This window comes from Poecile atricapillus, chromosome 1, assembly GCF_030490865.1.
Source record: "Poecile atricapillus isolate bPoeAtr1 chromosome 1, bPoeAtr1.hap1, whole genome shotgun sequence".
Classification (NCBI taxonomy): domain Eukaryota; kingdom Metazoa; phylum Chordata; class Aves; order Passeriformes; family Paridae; genus Poecile; species Poecile atricapillus.
In genome coordinates, this window is record NC_081249.1 from 157,372,466 (window position 1) to 157,390,166 (window position 17,701).

Genomic DNA, 17,701 nt, shown 5'->3' on the forward strand with positions numbered 1-17,701 from the left:
CTCCGGGCCCGGGGGCATCCCTGGAGGGAAATGTCAAGAACCTCCAAGCCCACTGCTGTCGGCTCGCTCGGCGGAGGGGGAATGCACAGTCAGACCACCAACATGCCTGGAGCCGTAAAATCCGCCACTTAATACACTTCTGCAATTTAAACTTCTGGGGACCCCCTCCTTTCAAGCCGATTTGTGATATAGGTGTTTTCTCATTACACTCCCCCCCACCCCTTTCCTTTGAAATGCACCCCCTCACCACCCTCCCGCTCCCTTTCTTCTGAGCCCTGCTCTCTAATTCTAGATGAGTATTACTTTGCTCTTTTCGTTGGCCAAGCACAATTGTGTTATTGGAGATAATGAATTCAATCCCCATCAAAGAGTATTAGGAGCGCCTTGGCCCTGTAGTGCCTTTTTTCAAACCGGGAATGAAAGGCAGAGAGAAAATTCTCTGGGTAGCCTCTGCGCTGGCAGCTTTTGAAGTGAAGGGAGGCGGGCATTGTTGTTCACATTTTTGTCCATACGGCTGAAGAAAGACCGGCGGCTTTTGATGAGAAGATGAGAACCGCCTCGTAAGTTGAGCAACAAGTTAGATGGCGAAGTCTTCCCGCTGCCTACTGCCTGTGGATAACATATGTCCCGCATTAATAGGGGCTCAAGGGAACAATTGCCCGGGGGGTGGGGTGGGGAGAGCTCTGCTCTGCACCGTCCAGCGGCTCCTTTTTTTCCCGTCCTCTGGGACACCGATGCCCCGATGGGAGTGTTTTTAAGGGAGACACGAAGATATTCTCCCTGGCTCTTGGTTCGCTCGTGCGTCCACGGGGCCGAGACGGGCAGGCGGTATGCACCGACCCGGGGCTCTGCTGAGGGGGAAAAGGGGGACCTCGGTGACATGTGCTGGGTCACCTCTGCTCTCCGTTTCGTTCTGCTAGGGCTCTTGGTGGCCGGGGCGTGGTGTTAGGTCTGCTGACACGTATTTGGAGGACATACCCCCTTTCTAAACAAGAGTCTGTATTATTAGTTTGCGGGGGGATTGAACAGAGGGTGGTTTTGTTTTTTTTTCCTGACCAAACGTGGGGTCGGGGCTTGCTTTTGTCGCTTGTTGTTATTTCCTTTCCATTTCATATAAGTTAATGACATACCTGAAGTTTGTAAAGTACTTCCTTAGATAAAGCAACCAGGCAAGGAAAAATGAGAAAAGTAAAACGTCTGTTGTTCACATCAGATAACCTTAGAACTAGAAAACTTGTTGCATACATTTGAATAAGTTCAGACATGCTCTTATTCCAATCTCCTGCCCCGCAGTTCAGAGATTCCCCGCCCCCCGAGCTTTATTATGCTAAAGAGGTCATTACTGAGAGTCACTATGGAGAGATCCCGGTTTGCAGAACGAGGCCCACCTCCTAGTTACCAACATGTTTACATTTTCTGTCGGTCATAAGCGGAGGAAATGTGTGTTAGCAACCCGCCGGGCAGGCTCGGAAAATAGAAGGAATAAAGAGGGAAATACATTTCAGCTATTGCGCAGTAGACGGCAAATGTAGATGATTAGGGAGCACTTAGAGGTATCGGGCACTAAGGCGGTATTTGCCGTAGACGTGGTTGCTGGAGAGGGCCAGATCCCACTCCCGGGGCGGGGATCCCCGCTCCTCGGTGCCCGGGCGGGCTCGGAGCGAAGTGAGAGTCCCCGGGAGCACGCCTGCAGCTCCGTGCTCTGACAGCCTGGCGGGGAGCGGAACCACGCGGGTCCCTCTCTCAGCGGTGTGGGGCAGCTCCCGGAGCCCTCCCCTCACCGAAGCGGGTGCCAGCCCCGGGGGCACAGGGCACCTCCTCCTGACCGCCCGTGGCCAAGGGGCGACCCGTCCGTGACGGGGATACCCGCGCTCCAGATGATGGAGCTGGCTTTTCTACCGGACGACGGCGGACTCGACACTCTTTCACTGCCAAGTGCTGTGTGAACCGGCCGATTTCGGAAGTAGAAATGCGGTCACCCGAAACATGTCCACCTGGGAACCCCCCGCCCCCCTCCATTCCCTCGGGCGACTCCGTGAAGGCGGACGAGGGTCCCAAATCCCTCTGGGCTGAACCAGAGGAGGGTAACGCCGTCCGCTGGGAAAGGCTTGGGCTACCGAGACCGGGTGGGAGAGCTGGACGGGCGGGGAGCTCAGTGGCATCCGCACCCCGCGCACACCGGGGCCCCGTCCCGCCCGCTCCGTGTCGCCTCCGCGCCGCTTCAGAGCTGTCCCTGCTGCGGGGGGACAGCCTGGGAGGGCGCAGGGCAGGGGGGAACACAGCAACGCTCCGGTTCAGCGCGTGTTCCGCCTGCTGGCTGGAAAAATAATAATAACAACAGCAACAACAGCAGCAGCAACAACAACAACAACAACAACAACAATAATACCACCAGCCTGTCTGCTGGTAGTTCACCCCTAGAATAACGAGCAGGTGTAAGAATATTTCATGGGAAAAACATTAGATTACCAACTGTACAATTATAATATCAAAACAGCGACGGACTTCCCCTAAAGTAACTCGCCTGAGCAAAGCCCATTCGAGCAATGCTACCGCAGCAGAGGCGCCATTCGGGAAAATGACCCTTTCTATGAATTGAACTAAATGTAGGAGTTTTAGGGGGGGATAAAGAGAGGGCATCGCATCCTTTTTCCCTTGTAAAGACAAATGGATTCTGCCGTGAGGTTACATATGCCTTAAACCTTAATGACTGGAGACAAAGGTGAGCGCTGGCAGTTTGATCTGTCCAAAGTTCAAAGATCTGAAATCTCAATGAGTTTCTGTTTGAGGTGAAGGAGAGAAACAAACACCATGGCAAGGCTTGAGCCAGAAAGTTGTAAGGTTTGCAAGCGAAATGCGACGTTATTTACACTAATCTATCCTTAACTGCTACTTTGTCACAATGGTCAGAATAATTATTAGAAAATAACCAGAGGGAACAAAGGCAGGTTTTCTCCTTATCGCCTCCCCTCTTCCACTCTTCTCTTCCCCCAACTATTTTCTCCCGCTGAAATAGACCTTTCGAAACTCAGACTGCAGAAAATGTACAAAATATTTCAAAAATATTATTAGTCTACCTTTGCTAGGAGCTCAGAAGGCTGGCTTAGCATCAAGAAGGAGAAGAAGAAGAAAAGAGCCATTTTGCTGCACGACCCTTGACATGTAAATAATCAAACTAATTGCATTTTGATTTTAGCTATTAACCATTCTCCGATATTTCCTAAGCAATATTGCAGCGTGGGAGTTTTGCGGAGACTTACGTGTACATTCTTTACTCCGGTCACACTCTGTGCACTATTGTGGTGTGATTTTTGCCTGGTCATTGTGCATTATGTATATTTCCGCTTGCCTCCCCTGGAAACAAATACATATTAATTATATGTATGTTAATATATACAAAATATGCATCTATATTCCTCCCGAGAGAACTTTATACCCCATGTTTATATGAGGATAATTTGCTTCTTCACGAATTAAATTTAGCACGAAAACGCACACGAAATCTATTTATTTATTAAGTCTCCGATTTTAAAATGTTCTTTTCAGAGTGATTAATCACATATGCTCACACATATATGCCTAGATTCCGTTTCATCAAAACAGGAAAGAATCCATACAAAGTGCATTGTTATCGCAATCAGGTATTTTATCTACGTTATTTCTGTAAAAAAAGTGATGCAAATGCTCTTCTAAAGACCAGTTGGCATTACAGCAAGGGAATTAATTTATTTCGCGTTTATACTGACGGACCAATACAAAATACCTACTCAACACATTTCAAAACAATTTTTGAATCTATGCCAATGTCTGAAATGTTTTCTCGCGCCGTTCTTTCACGATTTACTCGTGTTTTATTGACACTAATAGGATTCAAATATAAAACTGTCCGGTATTTTTTTTTCTTTCTCGTCTTTTAGTAGTCCCGAACATTTCAAATTACTCCTTCCAAACAATATGTATCTTCCGATTGTTTGCCGTTGTAGATGTCAGTGTTGTCCATTCGCACTCAGGAAACAACCCAGCGGTTACTTGTGATTTTATTTCTCCCGCTTGACTTGGGCGGCTGAAGTTGCTTTTATTCCACCGACTCATCCCTTCTGCCAAGGGCAGGTGCTGCTCGCAGGTGCTCCGAGGAGGTGCCACGGTTGGGGGGTGCAGGGGCATCGCGCCCTCTTGCCGGGGCGTGCAGGACTGTGGGACCCCGCGGCAGAGCAGGGCTCCGCTGCACCAGGGGACCTTTCCGCGTCCCCTCGCCCCCGGCTGCAGGGTCCCCGCCGCGTCGCCTCGACAGCACCTGCCCCGCCGGCACACCCAACATCTCCCCCTCGTCCCGGGCCGGGGGCCTCCTCACCGCCCAAACTCCGCGTAAATCTTTACAGAGATCCCCCGCCGCCCCGGTTTACTCCCCGCTTGTATTTAATGACGCTAAATGGGCTGTTTTCGCTCCCTCGCACGTGGCCGGTCGGAGGCAATTGCCGAGCAGGAAAAGACGAAGTTCCCCCTATAAACTGAGGTGTCGGTCGGAGCCTGGAACCTGAAGCCTGGCGGGCTCCAGCTTTGCCTCTGTCCCGGACGCGGGGCTGAGACACCATCTCTGACAGGGGCAGAAGCCCCGCACCCGCCAGCTCCTTCCCTTCTAGCACAGAGCGACCGGTCCGGCTGGAAGGAGATGCTCGCAAACTCCTCTCTACACACTGCGGGGCGGGGGGGACGCACCCTCTTCTTGTGGAGCCCATTTTCAGCTTATTTTTGCACTCTGGCTCGGGGTTCCCTGTGCACAGGATTAAAGCAGCAGCAGCACGGCAGCTAGGAGCGGAACGTAAAAACGGGACTCTTCTCCCTGCTGTTGATTTCCATGTCTTAAACTGATCGCGGAATGCTGCGTGCTTTGCTCCGGGGACACGCGTTTTTAACATGAGCTGCATCCCTGTCTTGTCAGCGGCTCGTTGCCCACCGCAGACAGCATTTCCCTACGAGAAGAAAGGGGAGGAATATAATCTTGATGGCGAGTGGCGAAAGGGCACACGCTGCATCCGTGGCAGGCTCCGCTCCTTATCTCTGAGAGGTTTGGAGCCGCGTCGGTCCGCTTAAACCCTTTTATTACCCACGCCCCAAATATTTCCATTACACACGGTCTGTGCTCCTCAGCTGATATGTGAAACTTGCTGCCTTATCGCTGTCAGTCGATTGATATTTTCCGTGTATAAGCCCAAGGCATTAAATCAATGTTTCCACTCTGCAATGGCATATTCTCTATAGACTAGTCTGCGGGAGACAAGTGAAGTCCTGCTGAAAATTGGCTTCATCCTGTCTCGATTCTCACGGAGCTCCTTTTGGCAGAAGAAGCCGGGCTTTAAATAGGATCCGCCTGCCCAGACTCGGTGCCGAGCAGCCCCGAGCTGCCCCTGCCTGCGGGGGGCCTGTTGATGTTTGCCATTTCGGGACATTCAAAGGCAAAGGTGCCACAGAGTCGGGCCATGGGCTAACCGGCCGCACACGGTGACGGGGACAGAGCCCTCTCCCCCCAGCTGCAGGACTCGCATGCGGCAGCCGAGGGGGACCTGCGGTAAATGCCCGCCCGACCAAGCGCACGGCACAGCACGATGCGGGAGACAGCTCCGTGTCGCCGGAGAGCCGTGCGCGCATCCCCGATCCGGATCACCGCTGATCCGGCCCCACTTGCAAAGCAGAGGGGCTCTCCCAAGACTTTCTTTTTTCCACCCGTTTTTAGCTGGGTAGTAGTGCTGGAGGAATGTGGTAAGATTTCTGGGACGCTGGCTTGGCTTTTCTTTTCTAAATCGAACCTTAATTTAGCTTGTCGCCGCTGTCCCTAACCCGTCAGGGGGTAATTATGTGATAATTACGAGAATTACACAGTTCTTTTATCTGGCGGCAGTGCACGAACAGGACTCGGCACAGCGAAATCCGTTCACACTTAAACTCCCCTCCCCCCGACAAAGTCTATTGCTGGGGACCAGAGCTCCCAGCGCGGCTGCTGGTGTCGTTCCGACGGATGGCTCCGAGGCAGAGCTCCGAAGCGGGATCCGGGCCTTTCCAGCGGCCCGGAGCCACCCTGGTGATGCTCCCCGCGGGCGTTGTCCCGTCTGACGGGGAAGCGCAGAGTGCGGCTGCAGCCGCCCCGGCATCCCTGGCCTCAAAACACCCAGGAGCTTACATCGCCTCGGGCGGCTTTTTCCTGCCACCTCTCAACATATCCCAACACTGTGAATTAGGGGGAAAAATATAAAATAAAGGACATTACCACACACACAGCCTCACAGGCCAGTGGCATCGCAGCGCCCTGCAAGCACACCCTGCGGGAGCGTCCCCCGCCTTCCCTCTGCACAAGCCTGGCCGTACAAATCTCTCCTCTTCACATCCACGCTTAGGCACTACGTTTTGATTTACTTGCACATGGCTCCGTCCTCCGTAACCCGCCCCAGAAATTTTGTAAGAAAATCGCAGAAGTATTTCATTGATAACATTTGATTTATTTAAAGTCCTTAACTGCAAATGATCAAAAACATACTTCACGCATTAAATTCTCAGTTATCGTTTTAAATCAAAATATTTTTTTCAATTACAATCACATTTATAAAATTAACAAAATTTCTTAAATTCACGTGTAATTATTTTTTTTTACGGTCATTTAAAGCAATTTCCAGCTGTAAAGAAAGAAAACAATATAAACCATGCAATAAATTAAGAACATTGAAACAGCGAACAGGAATAATAATAAAACCCGTCTGGCTATGCTAATACCGTGTAAAACTGTGGAAAGTGCAATAACACTGGATGAAATAAGCTAACGATGGCGATAATTAAACGGCCACAAAAAAAAAAATAGACAAGTTTGAAAAGGGGAGAGAGACAGAGTTGTCCTCTTTTCCTTGCATCAGTGTAGTAGTCAATGTTTCCTAGGGCAGGGGGGAAATAACCTGGTTATAGATACACAGTTCTAGCTGGTACACAATGAAGACAAATTAAATAAGTATGTCATCCACATGTTGATGAGAGTTCCTGATGAACTAGAATCTTCAGTAACAGATGGGAAGGAAAAAAAATCCAACTGGCTGTGACCTCTTGTAACTTTATGTTACATCCCAAAACACTTGGAAAACACCTGGTAAAAGACAAGGGTCGCATCCTGCACTCCAAAGCTCCAGTTGGTCCCCTCGGGAGTGCAGGATCCGGCCCGCAGCATCTGGGTTTTATGCGGGTTGTAGTAGCCGAAGGTTTGTTTTGCAAGTATCAAAAGGATGGTCCGAGAAAGTAAATAGTTCTCTTGTTGCTTAGAGATTCTCTTAGTGTTTTGCTACTTCACAGCAGTATTGTCCTTCAAAGCCTTTTTAATTAAAAAAAAAAAAAAGTCTTAAATGTCTACTCGCTTCTTCATCTCCGTATTGTTAAAGTATTGCCACATACCTGTAAACTTACATGAGAGTATAGAACACATAAGGGAGGGAGACGAGGGGGCAGAAAGCACAAACAAGTAGTTTACAAGCTCAACATTTTTTTCTTCTTTTTAATAACACCCTGCATAGGCTGGGGAGGTCTCCGGGGAGAGGGGCTGGGCGGCGGGGGACGGAGGGAGTATGTACAAGCGGGACGCGGCCGGCTTTGCAGGAGGTCGTGGTGGATCATAACAACACACAACGCGTTGCGAGACAATTAAAAAGTAACAGTCCTTTGCACGCAGCGTGCAGAAACACCTTGGTCTGTCTCAGGGAAAGCGGGGAGAGAAGCCAGGAAAGGGAGGAGGGGTCTCGGCCCCGGCGGCGGGGGTTGCACAGCTAGGAGGTGTTTAGCACGGGTCTGGAATACACACCTTGGTAATAGGAGGGCTCTAGGGCCGAGGGCTCGATGCTGCTCCGGCCAGCCATGGAGGCGCTGCCCAGGGGCAGCCCGCCGGGGATGCTGGCCCCGTAAGAGGAATATTGCAGCGCCTGCTCGTAGGCTTTGAAGTCCAGCTTGTGCTGCTGCTCCGAGGAGGACATGAGGTTGTTGATGGAAAACGGGTGGTTGAAGGAGTAGTGGGGATCACCCTTGAGGTGGAGCTGGGGTTCGTGGGCTAATGAGTGAGGGGGGTGTGGGACGGAGGCCAAGGTGGGTACAGAGCTGATGGTGGAGGAGGCGGCCGAGGCCGAGGTCTTTAGCTCCGTGCTTGATCCACTGTGGTCCATAGACTGGGGGCTGGTGGACGGGTTGGAGCTGGAGAGAGAGGTGGCCGTGTCCAGCTGCGCAGGTTTGTTGTGGCCTCTGTGCAGGGGGGAGTTGGAGCTTGAACTAGAGGCCCCGGCCTGATCTTTCCTGCCCTCCTGAGTGGCTTTACTGTTCGCCGGCTTCTCGCACTTGAAGCGCTTTTGCCGGCGGAGGTAACAGCCGTTTTCAAACATGTTGCCAGAGTCGGGGTGCAGGGTCCAATAGGAGCCCTTGCCGGGCTTGTCGGGGGAGCGGGCCACCTTGACGAAGCAGTCATTGAAAGAGAGCGAGTGGCGGATGCTGTTCTGCCAGCGCTGCTGGTTCTGTCGGTAGTAGGGGAAAAGGTCCATGATCCACTGGTAGATCTCACTCAGCGTCAGCATCTTGCTGGGTGCCTGCTGGATGGCCATGGTGATGAGGGAGATGTAGGAGTAGGGCGGCTTGGCGTGGGGGTAGGTCCGCTTGAAGGACTTAGCGTCCCGTGTCCTGCCGAGGTTGGACTGGGTGTAGGCCATGGGGCTCATGCAGGGGTTCATGCCGCCGTAGGGGCTCAGCCCATTCATGGGGGCCGGCTGGGCAGACATGGCGTTGATGCCACCGGGGCTCAGCGCCGTGCCCATGGCGGCCACGCCGGCCGGCATGCCGTTCACGGGCCCCGCCGAGCCTGCCGGCATACCGGCCACGGCACCGGGACTCAGCCCAGCCCCCAGCCCCGTGTTGGCGTAGGACATGTTGAAGGAGCTGGAGGTCATGTTGCCGCTCGTCGTCATGGTGTTCATGGTCATGTAGGTGTTCATGGTGTTCATGGAGCCCAGCCCCGAGTTCATGTTGCTCACGGGCACCGAGGAATAGGCCTAGGGCAGCGAGACAAAGAGACGGAGTTAGAGAGGAGAGAGGTGTGGCAGGACCCCGTAGGGGCCGGATCCGCCCGCCTGGCCCAGCCAGCCGTGCAAACGTCCTGCCGCGGGACGCCGGCCGCTTCCCCGCGACACCAGGGAAAAATCTTCCCCAAAGCCGCACGGAAAGGCAGCTGTTTCCACGAAAAGGTCTATTTCCTATTTATATGCATTTATAAATAGACACGGAGCCGGGGTGCTCTCTCCGGACGCTCTCCCGGTTTACCGGCGTGTCGCAGCTTGCGCGGGCTGCGCCGGGATCAGCGGGGCGCCCGGACCGACCGTCTTCCCTGAGGTGCTCCACACCTTCCCGGAGCCGGCTGCGTGCTCAGGCTGCCCCGGGAGGACGTGTTCTCTCCGGCGCATTCCCGTATTTTGTTGTTTTTGTGTCCTGTCTATCTAGTTAAATACTTAAACTCATCAGAGTATTGAAATTGGTGGGCGTACAATGTTTGCGCCGAAGAGAAAGACTGCTTGTATTTTCTCAGAAAAATCTCACGCATCTCTCCCTTCCCGCAATAATTTAAATTTCTTTTCTAAGAAACATACAAGATGCAATAATATCTGGTGGCAAAATAATTTAAAAAACTCTCACCCAAACAAAACAGGTCTTGTTGGCCTGTTTTATCTGTGGAAAGCTTCTCCCTTGTCTACATTTTGCATCAAAACAGTCCTTAAATTAAAGTAAAAAAAAAAACCAAACAACAAACAAACAACGAACCAATCAACCCAAAACTTTCCCAAAGTATGAAAAGCCTGAACTTTTCCTCTATGAGATTTTCTAGAATTGCACGACGTGGAAAAAAATTGTAGCACGCTACCACATAACACAACTCTTAAAAGAAGCAGAGCTGGAGAGTCTGAAATTGTGCTTTCTGCTACGGCATCTGATTTAACAGGAGAGAGAAAGACGTTCCCAGTTTTCTCTAACTACAGCTAATATGACTAAGAAAAGGAGATTTAAGCAACGGTTAAATATAAAAAACTCATTTCTGATCCCCACAAATTTCACGAACTTATAAAGGCACTTTTAATTTAGAGAATCAAATTAATTATATGAAATGGTAGAACACGACTGGGTTTCCCACGTTGCAGCCATGCAGTTATTCAAATTAAATGACAAGAGATGAGAAAAGATTGAAGTTTAAAAAAATATCAAAAGCAAAGTTTGCTTAACTATGTTTGTGGACAATGCGTGTAGCGAGGAAAAATGAGTCTGGAAACGGCACATAATTAGGATGACCCTTATTTGCCCTTAGCCGACTTTCCTTTATTAGAGGAGATGCCAGCCGGGTGACACGTATCTGCCTCTGTCCGCGTGGCCCTATGGGCGCGTGTGCCAGCCAGCTCCGGGTGCGGGACGAGGCGTGGGGACTGTGGAGCCGTGTCCGGGTATGCTGATGCAATGCCCGGGTGCGCACACCCAGGTGCCTGCCTCGCTGCCGCACTTCCTCAAAACGCCTCCTTCCCGAGCGGGAATCCGCGGTGCCGCTGCCCGTGCTGCCGGGCGCTGCCTTCTCCCGGGACCCCCTCTGCAGAGCCTCAGAGGCACAGCGCGGACCCCAGGCCCCACAGGGCCGAGGCGCGCCGGGGGAAGGCTCCGGGCTCTGTCGTGGCCCTCTCCTCCGCCGCAGTTGTGGGCGCTTGGGCCGGTTCTCCTCTTCCATATGCACGGCTCTGTCAAACGGGCTCGGGGGACGGAAGCGCCTCCGGGGTGCCGCGGTCCCCACCGGGTCCCCACCGGGTGGGGGGCGGCGGGTCCGGGTGCGGGCCCCCTCCCGGCCCGGCTCCCGGCAGCGCCGCCAGCCGGCCCGCGGCAGCAGCGCACGCCGCAGGCAGCCCGTCCGCAAAGTACGGACAAACGGCTGCTTTCCCCCCTCCTTCCCTTTCCCCCGGCTTTAACAGGTGAGGGCCCGGTGCTGGCGAGTACAGAGGCCGGAGGTCCCGCCGAGAAGCTCGGGGAAGGCGCTGCCCGCGACCAGGACGCGCTGGCGTCCGTGTCTCTCGGCCCCTGCCATCTGCCGGGAAGGAGCCGGGTGCCGGCGGCGCGGCGAGTGCTCTGCCCCGAGCCAAGAGTTTACGGGGTGCTTTTGTGCGCGCCGCGAGAGAAGATTACGCCTCTTAGATGAGATCAAGGGCTGCCCCCGGCCCCCCGGCCCTCCTGGCGGTCTCTCAGCCTTCCCGTGTCTTCCCCAAACGCCTCCAGGGCTCCTGGAAGCTGTGTTTTCCTTGGGGAAGCCTAGCCAGTTTCGGCGCCGGAGGGAGGGGGAGGTACGTTTGCGTTGGCAGGATCTGGACTGCAAACCGATTCCTTCGATTGCTGCCCCCTCCAGACCCCTAGCCACCCCCAGGTCCTCCCCTCCCCTGCACAGGGGCAGCAGCGAAGCCAGACCCTGGGATTTACTCACCTCCTGAGTGTCGGCGTAGTAGCTGTTCCAGTCGCTGGTTTCATGCCCTTCCATTTTCACAGTCCCTAACATTATGGAGCCAACCTGCCCGGTGTAACCATCCAGCCTTCTTGCAAGCGAGCGACGGGCAGTAGGAAAAGAGCCCGAAAGCCCGACCTAGCAGGAAGCCAGCTCTCAGGAGGGGCGGGGGGTGCTGAATTCTGCTCTATAACCAGCCAAAAAGGAGGCAGGGAGCGGTGTGGGGCGAGACAGTTGAGAAAGTGAGGAAGTGCGGCTGGGATGTGAGTGGAGTTGAGCTGATGTGGATCTTACGTCGCAGAAGTACCCACCTCCTCCTCCTCCTCTCCCCATTTGTCCGCCGCACAAAGGCGTTCGCACCTACAAAGCCGGAGATGCACCTGCAAACAAGGCAGTCCCCCTCGCCTGCAACTCCCCCCGGGGCGGCACTTTATTTGCAAAGCTGCGTAATTGGTTTAAGCTTGTGGGGAAAGAAGGAGAGACAGAGGTGGGAGAGGGGGACAGAGGGGGGCGGGGGGCGGGACGGGATGGGACGGGGGACGGGCACGACCACCCTTTCAGGTGGACAGGACAAACGCTAGGAGGGATAGGGGGAAATGAAATGAGGTAGATGAAGGAAGGGCAGCCCCCTCTATTTGAAGAGAACGCAAAAGGCCATCCAGCCTTAAAGCCCTGAGATTAGAGGCATTATTTACTAAAGGCCGGTAGATGCTCCTTTAACTTGATGGCCGGGACGTGCTTCAAAGTCCCGAGTCCTGAAGTGCACAGGTTCCCCCACTCTCCCGCTCCTCACTTCACAGCTGGTTACCTCGCAGGTACCTCCAGGCCCTGCCGCGGCACCCCGCGTTCCCATCGCTCTCGGGGCAGGGGATCGGATTAGGAGCTCCGGGCTGCGAGCAGGGAGCTCGGCTCCCAGCGCCCCAAAGCCCTCCCCCCAACCCACCCGCTTCTTCTCGGGGCTAAACTAGCCCTTCAAACGGGGTGCTGTCCTGTGTAGATGGTGATAATGATATTGTTTTTATATCGGGTGCCTTATGTTCAGAAACCATGTGAGTCACCGTGCTGAGACATAATACTACAGGTTCCCAATAAATACGGAAAGAGGCCTGAATGCGGATCCACTGATATTAACCTCCACTTGGCAAACATCAGGTGAGTCACTAGAACCATTTTATATCTTTACTGTGGAAAGCCTTCAGCCCAGAAGGCTCATTTGGAAGCTTTCTCTTCCCAGAGAAAGAATCTCCTGCCAGACGCCCAGGAGCAGCAATAATAGGTACTGGGTATCTCATTTCCAACTTCTTGCTTATTGACCTGATTTCTCACAACGAACAGGGGAGGAGGCTTCTACACAGGTTGGTAAAAGGTAAAAAACACCGATAAAACAAACTCACATTGGACAAAGCTTTTTATTATTATGGAGAGAATCTCTCAGTCTTTGCAGAGGGATCAAACATTTTCTGCCCTGTCCGGCTCTTCGAGCCTATGTCAACACCACGGACTTTTCTTTGGTTTCTTTATCCTATCCCTTGTGAGTTCGTTCCCATATAGCTACTAGAACTTTTATCACCTCATAGCAGAAAACAAAAACCAAAAAGTCAAAACCAAAAAAAATCTACATCACCAACCAGCAACTAACAACCCTTCCCCCTTCCAAATCCAAACAACTGTTCGAACAGTGGGATTTTGAAGGAGAAATAAAGCTTCTTGGGATTTTGAAAAAGGCTTGCACATTATACCACACAAACTGTAATACACATATGAGTCTTAATTTCAGCTTGATGTATTTATCGTTCAGCATGGACACAGCTGCTTCCACAGTAACTTGTTCTCGAGTGATCTGTGGAAATGTCACCCTCACAAACAGGATTTTAAAGTTTCTTACAGAGACATAGGATTCAAATGACGAGATGTAGCATCTCTCTGCCTCTACAAATATGTTTTAACTTGTTCTCTAAATACATTTTCTACTACCCTTTTCTTTGTTCTTCTCTCTCTCTTTTTTATTTTTTTATTTATTTTATTTATTTTTATTTTTTTATTTTTTTATTTTTTTAATTCTGGAAACAGAATTGAGTCAAATCCTCGAAACAGACAAAACTCTGGAATCAGCAGAGAAGAACAACATATGCAAATATGTCTTGAAGGAAATAAAACATGTAAAAGCACTGGCTAGACCCCTGGTTTCTCAAATGGTCAAACTACACCCATGGAAACTGGGACAAACCCCAGTGGAATATCTAAGAAATATTAAAATTGCTGTCTTCATGTATGCACCTTCCCTCTTTTCCTAATGGAAGCACTGTATATGTCTGAAAACAGAGACCCTTCGGTGGTGGTTTGCTCATTTCAATATTTGAGGTCTGTGGAGTGCGGTTCCCCCCTAGAGCACAGCCGCATGTAGGGATGCTGGCAGGACTGCAGCTGCCCCAGCGACCCCGCTGGCGGTACCCCCCCGCTGGGTGACCTCGGGGCGGTGCTGCCTCGCTTTCCAGAGCCCAACCCCGCGGGAGCAACACCCGACAGGACGCCGGGCAGCCCACGCTGGGTCACTCCGTACCTGGAAAAAAGGGCAGGCACAAAGCCGGCCACGCTCATCGGGTGCTGCTACAAACCACGGAGGCGTTTCACCGGGCGGAGCAAACGAGGAGCCGGCAAAGCCGCTCTCCGGCTGGCCGCCCCCGGGCCGCCCCGGCTGGGATGCCCGAGGCCCGGGAGGGGAGGGGAGCCGGGGGTTGTGCAAACCCTCAGCGCCTCCTGTTGTCCGGCTGAGGGCTCAGCTCCCTCCTGAGGTTGCTCCCAGAGGTGAGAGCACAGGCAGGATCCTCTCTTAATCTGCTTAGAGTCTCTCTCCATTTGATGTATAATAAGCAAGCCCGAGTCAGAGCTAGCCGCTGCTGGAAATTCTCTTCAGCCCAGTTGCTGTGGTGCAGCCCTGGTGGAGAAAATCCTCCCTTAAGTCCAGAAGAGGGTCAGGACGCCTCTGCCCACGACCACAGGAAAAAGCGGATATTTCAGTAGTTGCCCTTGCCCTGCACTTGAGCCTTTATGTAGTGAAGCCCCATGTGGGATGCTCTGCGAGTGCGGAGGGGTTTATCAGTATCCTTTGCAGCAGGCTCAGCAGAGAAGCACTTTCCTAGGATGCGGGACGCTGTATAGTAGACAGGAGCTCTCCAGTCGCGCCTAGCTGACGGGTTTTTCAGGAGTCAGGTCAGTAGCACTGGCCCAAATTACACAGCGCCTTTCCCCCGCTGTGGTTCGAGTAGCAACAGTTTCTGTATACTTATTTTTTGTTCTTGTTGTTTGTTTCTTTTATTTTCTTTTTTTTTTTTTTTTTTTCTTTTTTGATTTTTAAAATGTTTTCCAGGGCGAGCTTTTAGTGCAACCTGGAGAAAGTGCAGGCTGAGGTGATCTCTGCTTTATCCAGCAAGATGGGATCAGGGTCTCAGGTCTTGGCTCCTCCAGTGCGCTCTGCCAAGGGTGCAAACTTAAAACCTGACCTAAATACTACGGAAATATGTCTGTGTGGAACGGGGGCAGGACTTCCAGGGGACACCGTGTTACCAGCGCTGTTAGGAAGAGCTGGGCCCCGCAAAGGCCACTCAGCAAGGGTGTGGGTTTTGGGAATCTCGTCTCTGTCTGGCTGGGCCGAGTGGCCTCGGCCTTGGGAAGGGGCTTCCCGCAGCGCCTCGGGGAGCGGAGCTGGTCCCGGCACGGCGCTGCCCACGGGAGCGGAGCTCCTTGGCGCCCGTGGCCCAGCGCCGCCCGGGAGCGCCGCCCGCAGGCTCCGTCCTACTCGTGGGCCGGGCGGCCGAGGCAAGCGGCGGGAGCTTTCATTCTAATGCGGAGCGCTGCTTCAGTTCGTTCCGGTCTAAGTTTCCGCCGGCGGCAGCAGCAGCATCTGCCGGCCCTTCGGTTTGCCTTGCAGGGTTTTACTCGATTTTACCCGAAATATCATGGTCTTTTGGACGAGATTCTCTCGGCAGTGCCCGCGCGGGCCAGGCGTTTAGCTCGGGAAGGAGCTGTGAGGTTATCCCGGCATCGGTATGCATTCCCTGCTCTATACCGTACAGCCCGGATCTGTCTCCTGCAGAGGGTCCCTCATACCCGGCTTTCCACACTGGCCCAAGTCTGTGCAGCGGGTCGCCGAAAACACCGTGGGACCCCGTCAGCCTCCCCCACATTCTCCCCAAGATGAGAAATCTCTATTCCCGTCTGTTTCCAACCTGAAATCTTTCCCTGTTCAGGCGGGCAAACAGTAACCGTCTGTGCCCAGAGCCGGGTGCTTTGGACGGGGAGGGATCCTGGGTGCTCCGGGAGCAGGGCTCGCTGAGTGCCGGTAGCGCCTCTCCTTCTGGGGGGAGCCCACAGCGAAGGAGTCCGATCGGGGGCTGTTTTCCCTCCCTCCGGCCCTGACACAGGCACAGCCGCCCCAGTTCTGTGCCCCTGTGGCTGAGTTCTCACTTAGAAGAGCCTGTGGGGGTCCCCTCAGACACGCCCGGAGGAGCCCCCGTCGGGGCGGTGGCTCCCGCGCCCCTGGCCCCGGAGCTCAGGGGAGAGAAGGTGGTATTTCACCCTCCTCTCCCTCGGGAACAGGGCCCAGGCTGATGAGGGCACTGCCCCGCCTCAACATTTGCTTCTGAGCTTTTGCTGAGTGAGAGTACTCTTCCAGTCTTCGACCGTGACGGAAAAGTGGCCTCCTTCCTCCGACCGGCCCAAGGTAGGGCACCCCCTTTTCCTACAGCACCTCTTCCTCCCCAGGAGCCGTGCTCTGCTTCTCTTGGGCGGCCCAGACGTGCCCTCTCCGCAGCACCATCCTCGGCAGCGAGGGCCGGGCGCCGCACCCGTCTAGGCCGGGCCCTGCCTGCCCTCGACCGCGGGTTTCCAGCGCCCTCAGCCGCCGCCGCCGGGGCTCCGGGACCCGGGCAGTGCCACCCGCTGCCCGGGAGCGCGGCCCCTCCGAGGCCCGGTCCTGCCGCGGCCGCGCCCTCGGGGCCACGGGCAGCGCTCCCGGGGGCGCCGGGCCTGCGGGCTCTCACCCTGCGGCGTCACACTCAGGGCCGTGCTCCTTTCTGCCAGGCCCTGGAGACATTGTGTAGCTCGTTACAACCGTGATGTTCCGTTGCAGGATTATTTTATTTTATTTTATTTTATTTTATTTTATTTTATTTTATTTTATTTTATTTTATTTTATTTTATTTTATTTTATTTTATTTTATTTTATTTTATTTTATTTTATTTTACTTTAATTTCCCTGTAATTAATTGCATTTAGTTTTCTACGCATCCTGCAGAGCTGATATCATAAGACTTGAACAACATAACAAATAATATCCCACCATCTGAAAATACTCATGTATCTGACCAATTAAAGGAGAAAGAGGAACAAATAATGAAATGAAAAATTATGAATGTTGATATCCGATGGTTACAGTTATGAGAATGAGGAAATGTCTGCTTTGTGCTGTTTTGCTGTTTTTTTTCTATAGTGTAACAAAAGAGTTTTTAACTAGGTAAATCATTACCCATAATAAACAACAAGTTTAGTTTTGCTAATATGGTTAGATGTATGTATGCTGTTTTCCGAACTCCAGCTGGCAGGATGCCCACACTTCAGCATGTGATTGACCAAGTGTGTCTTACTTTATGTAGGAATAAATACACTTGATAATTATCATTTGATTCAAGAGCAGACATGTAGGTATTTATTTCAGTTATAGTTTGTTTTATTTATGTTATGACATACTGAAACATAAATGTAAATGCTTCTGTCATGTATTTCAATCAGTGTGTCTGTTCTTGTTCAATTACTGGATATATTTTTTTGAAAATCTTGCTTGGTTTATTTTGTTTTAAAGGGTGTTTTGTTTTGAAGTAGCCGCAGTACTATGGCATGGAAGAAACAGTACCAGAAGAGATAGGAATATAATTATGCAGAGATAAACACAAGTATTTAGATAGCACTCACTTTGTAGAATCTCATCCAAGTTCCAAAAAATGGTGTTTCAGGGTATACACAGATTTTTGCAGGAAGCAAAGAAAGCAAACTAAGGCAGTGAGTGCAGTTAATCTAAATAAACTGGTATACGAAATAACGCTTGATAGGAGGTGCATCTGTGTATGAATTCTAGAATTATTACTTTGTTAAAGTTGCCCCAGTAACTTAATGGACCAAAAT

The 17,701-nt window shown here is 52.3% G+C and overlaps 1 protein-coding gene across 5 annotated transcripts; it reads right to left on the reverse strand.

Annotated features, from left to right (window-relative positions):
- Positions 1-264: 264 nt before the first annotated feature.
- FOXA1 (forkhead box A1) lies at positions 265-11,940 on the reverse strand. 5 transcript variants are annotated; one of them, XR_009280306.1, is made up of 4 exons: positions 11,507-11,829; positions 7,829-9,056; positions 3,261-3,354; positions 265-609 (listed from the first exon to the last, which is right to left on the reverse strand). XR_009280306.1 is itself a non-coding variant. In XM_058861810.1 (3 exons), the coding sequence occupies exons 1-3, from the start codon at positions 11,576-11,578 to the stop codon at positions 3,320-3,322; spliced, it is 1,335 nt and encodes a 444-aa protein (XP_058717793.1). In that variant the 5' UTR covers positions 11,579-11,829; the 3' UTR covers positions 2,454-3,319. The 5 variants fall into 5 exon arrangements, 4 of the variants coding, with proteins under 4 accessions (XP_058717793.1, XP_058717802.1, XP_058717773.1 ...); XM_058861810.1 differs by lacking the exon at positions 265-609 and having other exon boundaries at positions 2,454-3,354; XM_058861819.1 differs by lacking the exons at positions 265-609; positions 3,261-3,354; positions 11,507-11,829 and adding exons at positions 6,471-7,345; positions 11,836-11,940.
- Between the last annotated feature and the right edge of the window lie 5,761 nt (positions 11,941-17,701).

What these genes read in the sequence shown, in the direction of transcription:
- FOXA1 (XM_058861790.1), bottom strand. Translation starts at nt 11,578, where the DNA reads ATGTTAGGGACTGTGAAAATGGAAGGGCATGAAACCAGCGACTGGAAC. An exon ending in ACTACGCCGACACTCAGGAG is followed by an intron (nt 9,057 to 11,506) that starts GTGAGTAAATCC and finishes TCGCTGCCCTAG; the next exon opens with GCCTATTCCTCGGTGCCCGT. An exon ending in AGAGCCCTCCTATTACCAAG is followed by an intron (nt 7,346 to 7,828) that starts GTGTGTATTCCA and finishes TTAATTAAAAAG; the next exon opens with GCTTTGAAGGACAATACTGC.